Genomic DNA, 19508 nt, shown 5'->3' with positions numbered 1-19508 from the left:
GAATTATGAATGTGTAAACAGCAAGGAGCCTGTGTTGCCTCATGCTCACGTCTGGATTTCCACCGTAAAGCATCACTTTCTTCCTCCTGTGAGAAACAGGCCCATAACAATCAACTGTAACTGTCAGTCAATCTGCACTGTAACACTACTGACTGTCGCTCTCTGTGAAGTTCTGCTGCTGCGTCTCTCCTCCCCACCATCTGCATGTGCGGTGCGCTATCACTCCGATGTCATTTTGATACACTATATAAGCTATATTCTCCAAGCGACAGAGAGAGAGAGAGAGAGAGAGACAGACATAAAGAAGGAGAGCGAGAGACTGAGAGAGAAAAAGGAGCAAGACATTATCTTTATTCTTACCCAGCTCTGATCCTATTTATTCAGTGGATATGTTTTTCACTTCGTAATCCCCCTCTGATTTCTTTCCATCTTTCACTTTGGTCTCAGTTCTACCGCTTCACAAACGTAACCTCAGAAAATCTCCCGCTCTCTCTCTCTCTCTCTCTCTCTCTCTTTCACATTTTGCTCACAAAGTCTTTCTGCATACATGAGATGCACTCTTGCAGAGGTGTAAAGAGTGCCACAATGTGCAATTCAAGTAGGAGTATTGAAAGAAATTTTACTTTTACTTTTACTCAAACTCAAACTAACAAAATGTTAAAGTTTCTTTGATTTATTAAATAAAATACTGCTCATTGTTTTGGTTAAACAAACAACCACAAAAAAGCCATACATTTTACACATTTACTAGTTACCGTTTCCAAAAATACTGCCTAAAATGCCTAAAACTGTTCGCATTTTCAGTATGTTTCATTTCATTCTACTAAAATATTACAAAATATAACCAACAGAAGAATATACAATGCACAAAGACAGAGTGGACAGTAGGTATAAATCTGTAAATTAGCATGATGTTATGCATAAAACTAGTATAATTTCCTGTTCTCCTGTCCTGTCAAAGTTCATGACTGCTGTTAACTATGCTACTCTACAGAGTTAAGTGCCCCACTTACTGCAAGCTGTCACAGATACAGCATATTATATAGTACAGTTAATATTCTTTCAGGCATACTTTTTTTCTGAAATTCTAGTACCACACGGTAAGTATATTGTCTGCACAGGTGGTGTTGCATGGGCAGTCTGTGTCGGGATGTACAGTATGAAGTACAGGTCACCCTTGTTGTGGTAGTCTTTAGGGCCCAACACACGATCACTGTAGTTAAGCACGTAAAAACAGTAAAAGCGTAAAACTACACACGTTAGAAGCTAAATGTATATGTTCCGTCAAACACACGTGAGATGTACGTGATGGAGACAGTATTTCTGCAGGTTAGTTAGTGTTTTCTCCAGCGGCATTTTTAATCCCACCTTCACTCTTAGACACACGAGGCGTGCCTGCACGTACACTGACATACACACACAGCGCCATCATACAGTAGGCTACATACACTGCATCATTAAAGCTGCCACTTGCCCCTCACACTACTGTCACCTCAGGTTTAGGTTGATTTGTTGTATTTCAGATGAGTCTTAAGGCAGCTGCGCTTGTGCAGCAGGCAGCAGGTGCTCTGGGCCAAGTCTCTATTATGTCCAGAGATGAGGAAGAGGCAGGATGTGGGTGAGGGGGAGGCGGACGAGGAGGAGAAATGCCAAGCTCACTCTGAAAGCCCGAGTCCAAAGCGGCAGCATGTTGTGCTACGCATACAGATTCACCCAGCCGCTGGGATCACACATCATCCGCCTCTCAGCTGACTACCCTGCCCTCTGGCGATGCATTAGTGGGCTTCTCCTGCCGCTGCTGCTGAAAAATGAACATGCGATATCACTAATCCACATAGAAACCAACACAGTGATTGCTGACAAGGGAGGGCGCTGTGAATAACACCGTGAAGAGGAGGGAAAACAGCGGTTAAAGTAGCTGCCCACGTGTTACCATTAAAACGTACACAGGGTGGCGTCAACTCAATTAGGGTCAACTACAGTAAAGACCAGTATCTGACTCTGCACATGCCCTGTTTGTTTGTTTTCACAGGCAAGTAAGGTGTTTTCTCCTCCTTCTTTATTGTATTTCTTGGCCGTCGCAGGTCTTTGCCCTGGAGCATGTAGTCAAGTGCATACCTTTTGATTGATCTTAGCCAGGTGGAAGAAAAAGCAGTGAAAACAAGCAATACTGTTTTCACTGCTGTGCTACTGTACTAACCCTACTGTTTGTTTATGTGTGGAGACAAACATCTTCTATAGGACTTAGTGTCACTTTCCTTTTCTTTTTTAATTATTTCCATTCCAGTCAGATTGTGACACATTCGTCCATGCCTTTGCCATCGACAGGCTGGATTAAAGCAATGCTCCTTTTGCTAGACTTCCTGCAAAGCCATTTAACGGCTTCCGCTCTTTCCAATTATAACTTAGCTAGCACCCAAACATTACATCAGATCACTCAGATTCTCAAACATCTCTACTGGCAACCTGTTTACCACAGAGTTGGCTTTAAAGGATGAGGCTGGTTTTACTTATTTATTGTCAGAAAATCCTATGAAAGATGCTTGGTGAAACTGTATCAGAACTGGAGAGTATTTATTAATTGAACGAGAGCAAAGAACAACACTGAAGTCTTTTCTCAATGGAAAATATTTTCGACTCGCTTCGGTAAGAAAACTGATTGAGAGATGGTTCGACTGATCACCTGCTTCGTATTTTTGGAAAGGGCCTTTCTTTTTCCAGATTAGGAAATCTCCGCTAAACATGAAACACATCTTTGAATTTGCTTCCGTTGAAATGATTTGGAGGCAAAGTCTCCCCCCCCGCTCAGCCTGAAAAAGGATGTGATGTCATAGTTTCAATGTGGGTCATAAACATAGCTATCAGTACAAGTAGCACATCTCTTTTTTGGAGATTGTGCTTTATATATATACGCACACACACACACACAGCTGAGATATGATATTCTACCTGCATATATAAAGGATCATAAGGTGCAGTCAACCAGGTCAGTTACAAGAGACAAGATAATATTCCTATTAAACAAAGTGCGTGGGTGAAATGAATAGACATCTTGCTCACTAAAAACGGTGTAGTGTGTTTGGCAGAGGAGGCGGTATGAGGGAGGGCCTTGTGATATTATCAACGCCAGAGTGTAATTAAATCAATGAAAGTGTCATCTTTTCCAGGGGGCTGTGATTTGTGTCTGCCACTGGTGCCCAGGAAAGGCAATGCAGGCGCTTGTTTGCACAATAGCTGAGGATTTGTGGGTGTATTGAAATGACATTTCTCTGTAGTATTAGGAGAACACAGAGCGGGCAATAGTTCACGAATGACACATTGTTACTCTATTTCCTGGCATGGAATACACAGCGCCTCTACATTGATGGTTATTGCTGCTATTTTCTCTGACTTATGGCTCATCCTTCCGCCCTCTTTATCCTCTTCTCTTTCTCTTCCTCCTTGTCTTCTCACTTCGTTTCCCCCCCCCCTCCCACTTCTATACCTCGACTGTATATCTCCTCCTCTACAGGCCCCAAGCAGGAGATGATCTATGACTTCTGGCGGATGGTTTGGCAGGAGAACTGCTTCAGTATTGTCATGATCACCAAGCTGGTGGAAGTGGGCAGGGTGAGTTCCCCTTCCCTTTGTCCTGTGACCTCTCCAGCCACCTGTGAAGATGGATGGAGGGAATATATTCCGGGAGCTCGCTATATATCGGAAGAGCTGCTGCGCTCCGTGTTGTGAGGGGAAATGGCTGCTGCTGTCTGGTTATGAGTGATCACCTTTTTGCTTTGGTGGCTGTGCTCCAAGGTCAAAGCTTTGATGTATATGAAGGAACTTTGTGGCCTCTGTTCTCATAAATATTCATGTCTGTGGTGAATACAGCAGCCTACTGTTATAGCATTCCAAATAAATATGACAAAGTGTCGATTTTTAGCTTTCACTGAACATACCATTCAGTCTTCGATGCTCTGGAGAGGGTTGCACCAGCTATTTGAAAAGCATTCGTTTGTCTGTACAGTCCTTCCTAAGTTCTTAGCAAGTGCTTGCTATTTTTTTTTAAATAACAAGTGATGTACTATAACCATTACCCTGAGCGTTAGGGGTGTCTTAGCTAACACAGATTTTTATTGATGTGTGATTTGGTTGCTTAGAAACACCTCCTCCAGGCTTTATGTAGGTGAGAAAAATAATCAAAAAAACGAGTCCACAGCCTGAAGTAGTAGAGCATGTTGACACCACGCAACCAGCAGTCGAACAAAAGTAACACCATCACTGACAGTATAAGTTCTATCTCCAAGAGTGGGAGAGGCCTCTAGAAATCAGATCAAAAAAATTCAAATATTTAAAAAGGTCACAACCGGATTAGAGCGTTGCAACGTTTCTGCTTGTTGAAATCTCAGCGTCTAGCGGCGTGAATGTTTGTTTTCGAGAACAATCAGCTGTAGTATGTGTGCGTGAAGCTCTCTGAACTTAAGCTTTCTGTTGTTTATCCAGATGAAGTGCTGTAAGTATTGGCCTGATGACACTGAGCTCTACGGTGACATTAAAGTAACGCTACTGAAGACAGAAACACTGGCTGAGTACACTGTGCGCACCTTCGCCATGGAAAGGGTGAGTCATGCTCTCGCTCTCTGTGTAGCCTCTTGAGTCCAATACTAATACATTTCTCATTCAGCTTCAGGTTTGTTTAATTGGCTTCTATTTATTTCCCTTATGCTAAAAGCATCTCATTGGATTTGCCTGATGTCTGTTTTAGAGAGGTTACCCTGCCAAACATGAAGTGTGCCAGTTCCACTTCACCTCCTGGCCTGAGCACGGGGTGCCGTACCACGCTACCGGACTGCTGGCTTTCCTGCGCCGGGTCAAGGCCTCGACACCTCCTGACGGAGGGCCTGTGGTGGTCCACTGCAGGTAACTCATCATGATAATGACCTAAACACTCTAGCAGGTATACGGGCTTCAAATAATTCCAGCCGCAGGTATTCTTCTACTCTTAAATTATATCTTTCTTTGATTGCACTCTTAATTCGCTCTGCTTATTCCTGCTTCAGTTTGTTCTCATCTACATTTTCCAAAATATCTTCCATCCTCTTGGCGGTGTGTATGTGTAGGTAGAGAGCACACAGGTGATAGAAACAGATACCAAAAATGAAAAAAGACAGGGTGTTGTGTTTGAAACATAACCAGCAAGACATTCACAAAGACGTAGGCAGTTGGATTGTTGACAATCAAGGATAATGTCAGCCTTTTCAGTGAAGGGTTTTTAGTTCTCTGTAGGATATTGGCATCCACTTGTTAATATGTGCATTTTAAGTTTTTGCATTAAAAAAAATTGCATTGGTTGAGGTGTACAGTTTGTCCTCTGGGAGATGTATTGGAAACAGAGTTTTCTGACATGCCTTGTCAGACTACTGCCTCTGTTTCTTCTACTGTAGACAAAGCACACACACTGCCTGTCATCGGTACAAGCCTCCACTCCACCAGAAAGCCCAAAAAGTAAAATAAGGAATAAAAAAAGTGAGAGTGTCTGTGGTAAACTCAACCTCAAATGTCCCTGGTTGAAGTCCAGAAGGGGTCCTTGAAAAACAAAAACAAAAATCAAATTTTTTGTTTGTTGCAATTGTGATATGACCTCCTAACCTTTTGATTGTATGAAGTGCATTATACAACGACGTCGAGGCCGTTGCTTGTATAATTGTTTTTTGGTTTTAATGAAGTCTGTTTGACGACACTTTGCAGCACTGGTTGTATTCATTCAATCACAGAAGGTAGAGTGTGCGATTGATTTGCAGTCTAATATTGCTCATATTAAAGTGCAGCACATCCTCAGTCAACAGGATTTGATGTCCCTGCGTGGGGCATCGTAGTGCTGATGATGCAGGATGACAGTCAAACGTTACCTGTCGGTCTGTATGATGTCTTACAGCTCTTGGTTTTGTTTGTAAGTGTGAACATTAACAGCACCAGAACTAAAAAGGAAAGAATTTGACTTTTTTTTTTCTTCTTCGGTCACGACCAAATAATCCAAAACTTCATGTGTGACAGCTCCCTAATTCAATCATTTAAAAAACAAACAAGGGGGGGGGGGGGGGGAGCAGGAGTAAACACAAACGGCTTTTGAAATGCTGTGATGCACTTTAGATTGCTTATAAATGTTTCTATGTGAAACTAAACCGAAGACAACGCATTAGGTTTACCAACTTATCGGCTGATTTAGACCGGAGTAAATGAACGATAGGTTTAAAAACGGTGTAGAGACACACCTGTTAAGATTGTCTCGGTGCGGTTTTTTTAAGTCTGAGTTGGGTTGACGGCTTTCACTCCAGCCTAAATGAACCAAAGTGACTTCCTTTGTGTTGAACCAAACAGATTAGGAATGAAAATGAACTTCTCACTCTTCAATTAAAAGGTTTTACACTTTCAAACTTCGACCATAATGTTCACTGTATTTGCTTTCTTTTTTTTTCCATAACAAAGACCCACATTATATTTGAGTTTGAGTATCTCAATCATCGTTAAAAGGCTCCCCGCTGAGACTTTTCCATTTCAGTGGTGAATTCAGGCTTGTCGATCCTTCTCCTCTCTCCTCTGCACCAGTATGGGGGCAGGCAGGACCGGCTGCTACATTGTGCTGGATGTCATGCTGGATATGGCTGAGTGTGAAGGAGTGGTGGACATCTACAACTGCGTCAAGACTCTCTGCTCCCGACGCATCAACATGATCCAGACCGAAGTGAGTGGGAGGGCAGGAAGGTGATAAGAGTGGCTGACACTGTTAACCAGAAGCTCACAGGTTTAATCTTCACACTACAGAACTGCTGGTTAGCCCTCTTTTTGCATCGCTATTGCTTATTATTTATTATAAATGTTTGCAATGGAATCTTTTCTGGCTGGAAAAGCCTCTGAAACAGCATTCCTACAACCATTGGCAGTGGTAGAGGAAGTATTTCTTGACACAATGTAAAAATACTCCGTTTATAAGTTTATAAGTTAGACTTAAAAATGATTCATCATGATTTTTACTTCTGATGATACTTCTTTAAAGACAAGTATGCACTCATATAAGATAGTCACTTTAATTGTGTTATTAAACACGCACTTGTTTAGAATAGTTATTCTATTCAAAGTCTACTGAATTTTAACTCACAATCTTTAAATATACAAACCAGAAGAAAATGCAGTAATTAATAGAGTAAAACTTTTTAAAGTTGGAAGATTGACAAGTCTGGATGTGGAGACAATACAGTAAATACCAAAACATACAGTAGGTATTTATCCTCCTTTTAATTTGATCTTTTCACCTTTCAGCTAGAGCTCGTCTACCAGCTGAATAAATATTTCCGTAATTACTGAACACATTAAAAATGATAAATAAGTTGGGAGAGGGACAGTTTTATGCCGTATTATAACGTATCCTCGGCTCTTTGATCGTTTGCTTGGTTGGATGTCAAAACAAATGTCCTAGTTTCCTCGTTAATTGCACAGCTCATGACGATGTTTAACTGTTGTGTGTGGGCAGTGGTGCTGCTCCTCGGATGTGTGTTTTCTGCACTTTTTACCCCCATTTATAGACACATTTCTGCATTGGAACAATGCCAACGAGTGGGCACGGCGACTATTAGTCAACATTCACAGCAGTGATTAAATTCTCCATTGTTCCTCACAAGTGGGCAATTAACAGGATGCTCATAAGTGCAGTGGGGGTTTTGTGTGACTTTGTAAATTTGTGAATGTTTTCCCCCCGCTGTCCGTCTCTCAGGAGCAGTATGTGTTCATCCATGATGCCATTCTGGAGGCCTGTCTGTGTGGAGAGACTGGCATCCCGGTTAATGAGTTTGCCCTAACCTATAAGGAGATGTTGAAGGTTGACTCTCAGAGCAACACCTCGCAGCTCAGAGAGGAGTTTCAGGTAATACACAGAAATGCACAACTTGTACTTAAATATGCTATTTTTTGATTGAACACACGCAACCTAAAAGCTTGAATCCCCAAGTTTCTGTTCCTCAACAGTGGAATAAAGTCAATTTTGAAATTGACCCTGAATACTCGACGATCCGATCTACTACGCTTGATTCAACTGGAAATCTCACAGTCGAATCGTTGCAGTTGGGAAAAATGTTATGAAACTAAAGATCATTCCATTCTGGCTATATGGAGGAGCTTAATGTCTGTTTATACATAGAATTGCTTGGTTTCTCCCCATAAATTATGATACACAGCCTATTTTGGTTAATTCTGGCCCTTTGCTACATGTCCCGCCCCCCTTTCCAGTACATTGATCCTATCTATCTAATAGAAGGCGAAAACATCTTGTGCTTTCAATCACTCTCCTTAGTTTGCATGAATAAATCACCTTCTAGACTACGTAGCACTATCCAAATTGACGGGAGCATCATAGCAGCATCTTGGTGATATTTTCAAAATCAAAGAATACATTTATTAATCAGAGAAGAACGTAGCACAATCAGAGCGCGATTGATTTTGAGTTTATGAACGATTCTCTAAAATTAGCTGAGGGAGGCACATAGAAACAGTTGTCTCTCTCTCGTTGACTGTTCCTGATCTTCTCTGTCATTCCCCTTAAATCTGGGGAATGGTGCAATGGGGAAAGTGGAATTAGGCCGGAAAGTTATATTTACAACCACGACAAGCAGGTGGACTAAGAAACCGTGTCTGTCGCACGATTTCAGCACACACACACACACACACACACACAACAAAAAGTGCAGCCCATTATTCTGAAACAACAGCTAAGCAATAGTCACATGAATCTCAACCAATATTTTGTGTTTTTTTACTGTTTACTGTCTTGAGATATGAAAAGAACAAAACAGGATTTGACAGCCAATAGATGTTAGACAAGACTTGACTAATCCGATTTGACTACGTGAAGTCCTAGTCATGGACTAACAGTTGAACTGAATTGTTCAAACCACAAAAACATCCAGAATTGTGCTTGTAGTGACATCCTCACAGCTTAATTCAACTTTCACACAGTGCGCAAAGTTGCCAGTTTAGTAGGTACACCAAGCTAAAAGTTCAGCTTTGATGTTGCCATCTTAATGCGCAAAGCTACATACATGTCAGAATATATGTGTGAACAGGCTGCAGCATATCGCCAAATGTCCCACACCTCACTCTGATGCTGTTACATTATCTGCACAAGCCTTGGCTTGACTTTTTTCTTCTTATTATTTTTCAGTGTATGTCCTCTTCGCGAGAGCTTTTACATTTGCCCTTCTAAACACAGTTTGTCTTGCAATGCGGGTCTTTCGTGAGAAATATGCCCAGGTTGTTAAAAATAAATGACTAGTCAGCATGAGAGTGATGGCCACCAAGGCTGCTTTCCTAATCAGTATACATTAAACATAAAAATACCTTTTGCTCAGCAGAAAAGTTTTAGATCGCAAATAAGAAAGTGTAATTGTCTTTTATGTAATGGTATTGCCTTGTCCAGTTAATACCAGTTATAATGATGTTATTGATCGGTGACCTTTGCCCAGAATAATTAGAATTGTTCCTTTCCCTATGCAGCACAATTACCCTCTCTCAGCGCTGCTCGTATACGTTGTACAATGAGACAGCCTCTCGTAATTGGGACCTGTAGTCGAGATGCAATATTCCAGTTATGAGCTTGAATGTTCTATTCATTTTGTCTAAACCAATGGGGAGTCATTCACAATATGAAGCAAGTTAGATAATCAGTTCATTTCAATTTCCATTGCCCCATAATATGCTTATTCATAATGTATGAGATTGTGCAAAATGTGTTTTTATCCATTAAGCCTTGTGGGGATTTTAACTGATAATGAATGTGTTTTAAAGTTTCCCGGAGATGATTGGAGATAGTTGTGCCTGTCAAGTATTGACAGTCAGGCTGAATATTTTCTTTGCCTCTGTCCATCTCTCTTTGATCCTATTTCTGTTCCGCTGCGTCTGTCTCCTCTTATCGCAATCTTTATTTTCCGTCGTTATCTCTGCATCTAGAATCCGAACACATTGTTGCACACGCACACGCCAACCTTTTTAATTATCTTCATCTGCACACTCTCTTTGCCTCCACTCCTCCTTCCTCAGACTCTGAACTCGGTGACCCCTCACCTGGATGTGGAGGAGTGCAGCATTTCTCTGATGCCGAGGAACCGCGAGAAGAACCGCAGCATGGACGTCCTGCCGCCGGACCGCTCTCTGGCCTTCCTCGTCACCAGCGAGGGAGAAAGCAGCAACTACATCAACGCAGCGCTCGCAGACAGCTTCCTCCGGCCCGCCGCCTTCGTTGTGACGCCGCACCCGCTGCCCAGCACCACCACCGACTTCTGGAGGCTCCTGTACGACTACGGCTGCACCTCGGTGGTGATGCTAAACCAGCTCAACCAGTCCAACTCTGCCTGGGTAAGAGGAGAGAGGCTAATAAACCAGTTAGAGGTTCATTTGTCAACACATATTTTGGAAGTAGAAGTCATTTTATTATTAACTTTTATCTTATCAGCTTCCCACTTGTAATTTAGCCATGGGTAACTTTGAAAACCTCTGTGTGACATTATCTGCATCACAGCTGGATTTGATCAGGATTTTGTGATCAGTGCTGTTTACTAACACTCAAATAAAGTGTTTCCGAACATTTTCTTCTAAATGGCCCCGTTTTTAAGGATCCACAATTCTCATGAATCATTATTTGTTTTCAAAAGCATTATCATAGAGAACTGTTGGATTCCAAGCCGTTTTCATTTATTCTCACTTCTTCTTATTTATTCAGCTTACTGGTGTTTAACTTTGGCCGCCAGAGCAGCTCTTCCTCTGCGAAATGTACTCCCATGTATTACCTAAAGAAGATATGTGGAGTGTAGAGTGTCAGGGCCAATTTCCCTTCAGTTCCAAACACTGTAAGGCAAGCAGTAAGCTGAAAACCAGAGCAGAGGTATAAAGACAAAAAGCAATGTAAAAGCCAAAAAGCTGTCAGGCTGTCTCCTAAGTCCTGTCCACTTAGCCAGCAGTCTCTCCTGCAAAGAGCAATTCCTCCTGACTGAGGAATCAAAAAACCGGCCTTCGAAGTCTGGATATTTTTCAACAATGAAGAGCTCTGTAATTGCTGTGTAGAAGGCAAAATACACCTGTCTCCCTGCTCGAACACCTCAGTCTGACGGGGACCTTATTGAGCTGCATTTGCCAATGAATGTGGAGAAAAAAATAGATAATCATTGGACACTGGAATAATCAGTCATTTAATAAAGTTAAATTAGAGTTTAGTTAATTAAAAGTCAATTAATATTAATCGTAGTACCATCACAGTCTGTTCTTATGATCCTGTGTAGCTGATAAATGATAATTATTAAGTCCTGCAGTGACAGTTTTGTCGCATTCACCTAATATGAGGTTCTGAATTAACGTAAGACTTCCGGGGCCGTATTCACAAAGGCGCTTATCTTACAACCAGGAGTCCTCCTAAATGGCACTAAAGAGTTTCCTCTTTAGACATATTCACAAAGCTGCTGAGAGACACTTTTCGTAAAGAACAAAGAGAACTCCTTAGCTAAGAGAAGGGGCCGAGTTGACCGATTTCCTATGGATGACATCATGTTTCATGAATGAACCCACTCGCGATGCCTTTGATTGACATTACTCTTACATTAATACGCAGGAGCATGAATAAATAATTCATTTAAATTAGAGATAGACAGACAAGACATGTAGCATGTGATATGTTTCAGCAACAAATCATCATACTTTGCACACTTTTTCTTTATAGTCTCATTTTTACTTTTCTTCATTTCATGAATTGTATCTTGTTCTTTTTCTTTAATCTCATTATGACTTACTTCAATTATTGTCCCTGTCACAATCATGCCCATAGAGCACAGTGAATTTAATTAATTCCACACATCAAAGTATGAGATGTACTTGATATGAAACCAGCTTTTATTACAGTTGGGGATTATTCAATGTGCACTTCTTGTTAAACATATTGGGGTCAAACTTGATGAATAGTTTTGACAGACAGCTGAGATTTCTCAGCGCTTAAAACTATATTATTTCCAGTGTCCAAGTAGCGGAGTACAAACTGTCATCTCTGGTGTTATTGGATTTTGTTCCACTTGTTGGTTAGCCGATTGAGTACTTAATAAAAGTTTGGTATCATTGTATATTCATAAAATACTGACACAAAGTAGTTTTCTGAATTTCGGCCGCACTACTTTTTATCACAGGTAAAGTCCTGCTTTAAACTCATAGTTACCCATGACTACCCATATTACCATTTCCCGTGTCGTGACAACATGCCATCCATATCGCCCTTTCCGTCAGATAAGACGTGAAAGGGGACACACAGCAAAGGGGAGGATGGGTCATCACATGTCTGGCCTTTCAACTGATGCTCTGCCACAAAGCTTCAATCCAGCATTCATCTAATTTACACGGGCTGTCATGGAATTAACACATTCTTATCGTTTCCCCACATGTTTGCTCGTGCGTGGGTTTCTTCTGCCGTCTCCCTATCGCCGCTCTGTCACCGTGTCATGTTGGATTCCTGCTCAACATTTCCACCAATGCCTGTCAGCTGCAACCTGTCCCTCTTCCTCTGTCACTCTTTTTCTTCGTCTCCCTTCCTGTCTCTCGCTGCCAGTGGATTAACAGTTCACTCCCCAACGCACACACACACACACACACACTCACACTCTGTTTGCCCTGCTGAGTTGGAGCTGCCTGTCTCCTGTCTGAATGTATAAATGTGTATCTCCCCCCTGTCCAATGTCACCTGTTAATACCCTTATGTCATTGTGAAATGACATTACTACTTCCTACTCCAGGGGTACCCTCAACCCCAAAGTCTCTGCAGAACTCGTCAGCGTGTCAACACAGCTCCCTTGTGTGTTTTTTCCTCCACCATTGGGGGGCGGGGGGGGGGGGGGAGCAGCGGTGATGGGAGACCTTGGTTTTTGCGCGTGCCAACCTCTCGGCTAACTTCCTGTTTATCCCTCCCAGGCATAGCCAAGGTCTCCTTCTCCATTAATGTATAATGTGCTAATGGTAATGATTTCCACTCATGAATAATTCAAGCTCGGTGAACGCGGCTTATGTGAGGGATTGTTCCTGGCGACGAGCGGGTGGTTTTTTTGCTCATTTAATTTACGGTTGCTATTTGTAGATAATCATTGTCATTTAGGCTAATTGTCTCTGCTGTCAATACTCAGGTGTCTTGTTACTGGGCCTCACCATCACTGGCTGCTGACATAATGATTTGTACTGCCTCAAGCAAGTGTGGACTAATGACCTGTTACATCCTCTCCTCTCGTCTCGTCTCCTCGCAGCCTTGTCTGCAGTATTGGCCCGAGCCGGGGTTGCAGCAGTTTGGGCCGATGACGGTGGAGCTTCTGTCCAGGACAGCCGACGATGACGTAATCATCCGTCTCTTCCGGGTTCAGAACATCACTCGGGTAGGTGGATCCACGACAAGAGGATGATTTATAGACCCGATTAGTGTAGTGTAAATCAGAGCCGCCGCTTGTAAAAATACATGCCAATAAACTAAATGTTTGCGATCTAAAAAAAGAATGTAAGAGGCGTGAAGACGGTTAGAGCCACACCTGGAACATGTACTGTATGTTTCCATTGACTTTGTATGCAATCATGTTGCCTCTGAATCTGCAACTGATAATTTCACTCATTACTCTGGACAATCATGTTCTGTGATCATTTCAGCTTCATAGCTGACAAAACACAGTATCTGGACAGATGACATCATGCTAACACTAAACACAGAGGCAGCCATGTGGGAAAGACTTTTCTCGTCAGCCTTTTAATTATAATTACAAGTGCGAGATATGGGGAATTTCAGTCTACAATATGTGCCACATGGCAAAAAGAATTGTGTGAACAAACCAGTGCCAAAAAGACTACAAAGCCACTATATTCAGAACATACAACAGTTTTGCTAATACAATTGATGTAGTTAATTAAGCATTGGCAAGCTTGAGTTGTGAAAAGCCTTACAGCGGGTGGTGTGCACCAAAAAGCGTGACAGTCTTGAGTGTCAAGTAGATTGTTAATTGTAGAGTTTCACAGTACTGTAAATATAACATAACACTGAATGTCCAGCGAAACATTTGCAGTATTTTCTTGACTGAACTCAACCGAGCTCTTGATGACAGCAGTGCACGGTGAGAGGCTGAACCATACGTCAAGTGTACTAAGTTTTCCTCATGAAACCTGTTTATTTTCTAAAAAGTCTCCACCCTATTTCCCCTGAATTAATTTAATGAAAGCATGTCATTTCCTTTATGTCGCTGTCTTCACAGCACAAACAAGTGTAAACTCTGAATCACTCTAAGTTGCCTTCGGTATGTCAGTTTGACAGAGTTAATGGCAGAATTGCTGTTTAAATGTTTCATTTTCTTATCAGACGACATGTTTTTGCTTTAATGATGGATATGTGCAGAAACACCTGCTCAAATGTTCCCTCAGCAAAGACCCAGCTCAAGGTCTGCATTGATGTAGCAACGATTCAGAACGGTGACCTAGGTCCCAGTGGTCGGAATGATTTGCAGCATAATAATCATACTCTCAGAAAAGCAACTGTATCAACAGTATGGTGATGCTATTAGCCACATATACACAGAACTTCTGTTATAAAACTTACTGTCTACAATTACTGAAGCAAGTTTCTTGATTTTAACCATATTCAGTATTTCAGTATGTTTTTGTTGTGTTGCTGAATGTGTTCGTGGGTTGTGAGTCTGTGTGTGTAAACCCATGCCTGGGTGTTGTCTGAGTAATGTAGCTTAGCTCCAGTTCCCACTTTACACTGTCGGAGCACTTCCAGCTCCCAACCTTTGACCTCAGTAGGTGCTCAGCAGTCTCCTGTAGATGCTTCATGCAGCTAGTTGAGCACACGTGTCCTTGTTGTTGAAGCTTCCTTTTAGTTGACAAACCCTCCTGTTGCACCACCTTACCTGACCCTTAAGCTTGCCTAAACCTCCCCTGTCAGTACCCCCGGCACCTTTCCACTCTTACCCAGCCCCTCCAATATCTTGACACCTTGTCAGAAACTGTTCCCACGTGGCTCTCTGCAGGATCCCGAGGAGACAGGCACCACAGAGCGAGACACCGATAGGCTCTGTCCCAAGAAGGTATACTCTACGAATTGTCCAGTAGATACAGCAAAGGTGCTAAGGGTAGCGTGCTTGCCAAGCAATAATGTACTGTGAAAACTGGGTGTATGAAGCGTAACAAAGGACACCATTGTTGAGATGAATAATAGCTTCTCAATAACACCAGTGGGTCTGTTAGTGCTTGTGTTCCTCCAAATGAAAGGTACCCTGTGGAGTTTTTGACCACTAGTAGTGCTGTCTAACAGGGTTCTTTTGTTAGTGTCTTGTGTGTGTGCACCAGGACACACATGTACGCTATTCTGTGCTTAGAAACTTAGCAGCATGTCACCCAAGGTAGGAACAAAGAAGACTTGCTAGCTGCTGTAAACATGTCTGTAAACAGTTCAGGAAAGAGTCTAAGGGAGGCATTCAGCTACAGTCATTGACACTTCATTCAAAATGCAGTGGTGATACTTTTGATGGCATGGTCTTGGTTTACATTCATTTCAATAATGTCTCACTTTAATGTGGTAGGTTACGGCACACTGCAACTTTAACAGCCAATTAGAAGTAAAGAACTGGAGCTGAGTGGAACTCAAGCAGGTTTGAAGTGTTGACAGAATCCTCTTTGGCTGAAAACCAGATAAATGTTTGAATGAGTTTGTAATGTGTTGTTAAGCGTGTGCGTTGGGTTTAATGCATATATGTCTTATATTGTAAAAACAACTCTTCTCACTTCTTCATCCCTCTCCAAAACCCTTGCTCTCTAAAAGATTCAAGAAGGCCAGCTTGTTGTGCGTCACTTCCAGTTCCTGCGCTGGTCCCCGTACCGTGACGTGCCCGACTCCAAGAAAGCCTTCCTCAGCCTCTTGGCTCAGGTTCACAACTGGCAAATGGAGTGTGGAGAGGGACGCACCATCGTCCACTGTCTGTGAGTAATCTTACATACATCTGCACCATACGTGTGTGTGTTTTTAGACTTAATCTGCTCTCTATGGTCATGTGAGGTTGATGTTTGGGTTAGCGAGAACGCCGGATTCAAACTCTGTTGTGGACCAAACACATCAGAGTTTTGCCTTCGTTAACGCAAACTGGACCAGTTGGAGAATTGAAACAATGTCATTCCTGCATTGGCTCAAGTCAAGAACCGGACCCTTTAGGTGTCAACCCACCCTCTGACTCTCCATTAATGGCTGGACAACATTCATATTATTCACCTAACTACAGTAATTAAAGACTTGCCATTGTCACACTTAATGGTCATTTTCCCTCTGTGGCTCGAGGTAATGAGTGTAATGTAGTGTAATGAGACTTAATGTAATAAGACTTAATAAACTATACAAACGTTCTAAGCCATGGTGTCTTTACATTAGCTGCTTGAGCGCGGGCGCCTGCTTTCCATTAGATCTGTCTCTCATCTCCTTGTCAGGGCCCTTTGATCTCTGGAGGTCAGGCTGCACGTTAGACGTCTCAAATCTGATTAAGTGTACCGCTTCTGTGTTTCAATGAGAACTTTGCTCAGATATTCATCTTAAAAGTCTGCCAGTTGGCCTTTTTCTGACAGCATGCGTGATCTGTGCTCAGTCAAACTGTGACATTTCACTCTGTGCCACCCCCTCTGAGAGGCTGTCTGGGCTGCTTTTCCACATCTTTATTAGGTCACTCATGTCTTTATGCTTCTATTCCGTGTGTTTGCGTCTGCGTCTTTGTTCGTTCTTTTCTGGAGCAGGAATGGCGGCGGTCGAAGCGGCACCTTCTGTGCCAGCACCATGATCCTGGAAATGATTCGTCACCACAGCATGGTGGACGTGTTCTTTGCTGCCAAAACGCTGCGCAACTCTAAGCCAAACATGGTGGAGACAATGGTGAGCAAGCAGGGATCATTATCTCTCTTTACAGCAACATATTATATCATACTGTGTTGCTGCCTCAGCCAGGGATTTCAGTGAAGTGGAAAACTGCTCTGCAGGAAGACAGAGAAATTAAAAGAGCCTCTTTTCCATAAATATATCAAATGTTTGACTAATTTGTTGACTATATTTGTAGATATGTCTATTTAGAAATACATGGGAACATCCACAGTAAACGTGTGCGTAATAGGTTTTGAATGGTAATATAATTGTAGATGGAGCATAATACATACAAATTGAAGGAAAGCAATGGGGCGCAAATTGAGAAGTCTTAAAAGGAATAGTTAGACATTTTGGGAAATACATTTACTTACTTACTACCACTTGTGTATTTGTCTGCTGAATATGAAACTACAGCCAGGTAGGTAATGGTTAGTTGAGCCTCGCGCAAAGACTGTAAGCAGGGGGAAACAGCTTGCACAGCTTTGACCAAAAGTAACTATATCTGCCACCAGGACCCTCTAAAGCTCACTTATTAGCATATTGTATCTCGTTTATCTCTACAAAAAAAAGTATCATAAACACAACTGACTTTCTTAAGTATTGTCCTCACACTAAGGTTGCCAGGCAACAAGTGGAGGCTCCACAGAGTCACCTATATATATATTTTCCTTTAAATAATAAAAAGGCATGATTATTTACTTAAACAGCCGGGAAAACCTGAGCTTTTAGCAGACATTACAATTTCTAGCAGTGAATTAATACACATTTTGTGCACTTGTATTTACCAGGATGGTTTATGTGGGATTAAAATATATCAGGCTTTGGATACAATACTTTATACAGGGTGGGTGTGTGCGTGTGTGCGTGTGTGCGTATGTGTGTGTGTGTGTGAATGGGTGAAAGAGAGGCATATTGTAAAAGCTTTGTCCGGTAAGGTAGAAAGGCGTTATACAAAGTCCATTTACCATATAGGGGCTGTTCACATCGCATCTTTAGCGCGCACAAATCCATTGTTGTCAATGAAGATCTGCGGAAGACGCACTCAAAAACGAGATTGACGCTGTCGCTGTAAAGCACCTATTTTTTGGGGCACGTCTATGGAAAAATCACAACTTTTTCAAATACAGCAAGCGCACAGAGGTGCACGTGACACCAATTATCCAATCAGCTCCACGGGACTTGCTCCACCCTTTACCTCCAAGGACTTCACAACATCCGGTTGAAAGTTCAGCCAAACTGAAAACTCTTCCCACCGGCAAATCGAGGAGCAAAGCTACTGTGAGGGATTTGCGGTGTTGGAAATCCATTTATCTTTGTTTTGACTTTGTTAAATGTAGTAAGTGAAGCTTCTTGCTAAGTAACGGCAACGTCATCATCATCGCCATCGCAGGGCACAGGTTTAGGCTGCTTAGTAACAGCAGGCGCGACAGGAGTGCAACCTCCGAAGCACCTTGGATAAAAAGATGAAAGCGGCACGGCTGCTGTTTTCCACACATTTCTAGACACGACTTGTGAATAGCCCCTAAAAGTCTTTGGATTCGGTGCTCTCTAAAATGCCTCAGAGGGTATTAAAAAGTTTTAGATTTAATTCAGAAAAGTCTTTATTTTCTCTTGCCTGTCGGGGGCAATTAAGTTAGTTATAACATGTTTGTGAATGCGTGCGCACTGTCACTACTGCCAGCTAGAGTAGCTAAATGGGACTGTATCAATTTTAGTAAGGAGGAAGCCTGAAGAAACCCTGTGTCTGCAGGATGAATTCATTCTGGGTTGTAGTCTATACATGGGACAATAAGATAAACACAGTATCACTAGATTAATCCTTTAACTGGGTTAGACACCAAGAAGTGATAATTTGATCACAGAATTTCTTTCTGGACTGCACTGAATATTAAAACAAAGGATTTCCCAAAGTATGGGAACATCCAAGGTAAAATGTATTTATTTTTCCTGTTGATATGCAAAATAATCCCGGTCAATATCTGTGCTTGTTGTAGGAGCAGTATCGGTTCTGCTATGACCTGGCCAAGGAGTACCTGGACTGCTTGGAAGTCAGATAGCACCAATCCCTCACTTCTCGTCCCTCTTTTCGAGGAGAAGGTCTGGATCCTAGATCCAGTATCCTGGATCTGTGCTCCTGCCTCCTTTTGTCCATGTATACAGCTCTGGTTGTCTTCTTCGCCATGCCCGGATGAAACATTGTCTGCCGTAAAGACTGATTGAGAAAGCTCACTGGACAACATGTAACATACTGCTGACACCCTTTTTGCTTTTCCTCGGGCGCTCTGATCCAACCTGTGCTCGTTTGTGCCACTTTACAGTACATCTGCCAAACCGGAGGACACGTAACAGGAGTAGAGTTCATTTTATACACGACCACTGTCAAGGCAGCCGGACTACCTGTCGTACACCTCAACGACAGGGGTTCAAAGAGCTCAGCTGTATCCTGCCTTACAATGAACAAACACTGAACGGGAACTACAGTTGATGCCAACCACTGGGTGATATTTTGTGTTTGTTTGTAACACTGTAAATGGTGCAATCTGCTGTTGGTGAACATCCCATGTCGTACTGTACTATATTTGAACTT

At 42.2% G+C, this 19508-nt stretch overlaps 1 protein-coding gene across 1 annotated transcript in view; it reads left to right on the top strand.

Annotated features, from left to right (window-relative positions):
* Positions 1-18978, top strand: part of ptprua (protein tyrosine phosphatase receptor type Ua) — a 75462-nt gene extending 56484 nt beyond the window's left edge. The window contains exons 20-29 of the mRNA XM_076075300.1: positions 3512-3609; positions 4480-4596; positions 4742-4896; positions 6583-6718; positions 7745-7894; positions 10063-10377; positions 13290-13415; positions 15842-15999; positions 16798-16933; positions 18916-18978. Coding sequence (XP_075931415.1) covers positions 3512-3609; positions 4480-4596; positions 4742-4896; positions 6583-6718; positions 7745-7894; positions 10063-10377; positions 13290-13415; positions 15842-15999; positions 16798-16933; positions 18916-18978 — 1454 coding nt within the window. The remainder of the gene's footprint in view (positions 1-3511; positions 3610-4479; positions 4597-4741; positions 4897-6582; positions 6719-7744; positions 7895-10062; positions 10378-13289; positions 13416-15841; positions 16000-16797; positions 16934-18915) is intronic.
* Positions 18979-19508: the final 530 nt, after the last annotated feature.

This window comes from Anarhichas minor, unplaced genomic scaffold (genome assembly GCF_050575085.1).
Source record: "Anarhichas minor isolate MPS153535 unplaced genomic scaffold, ASM5057508v1 ptg000051l, whole genome shotgun sequence".
Classification (NCBI taxonomy): Eukaryota; Metazoa; Chordata; class Actinopteri; order Perciformes; family Anarhichadidae; genus Anarhichas; species Anarhichas minor.
The sequence above is the reverse complement of the archived record's forward strand: the minus strand, read 5'-3'. Positions and strand labels throughout refer to the sequence as shown.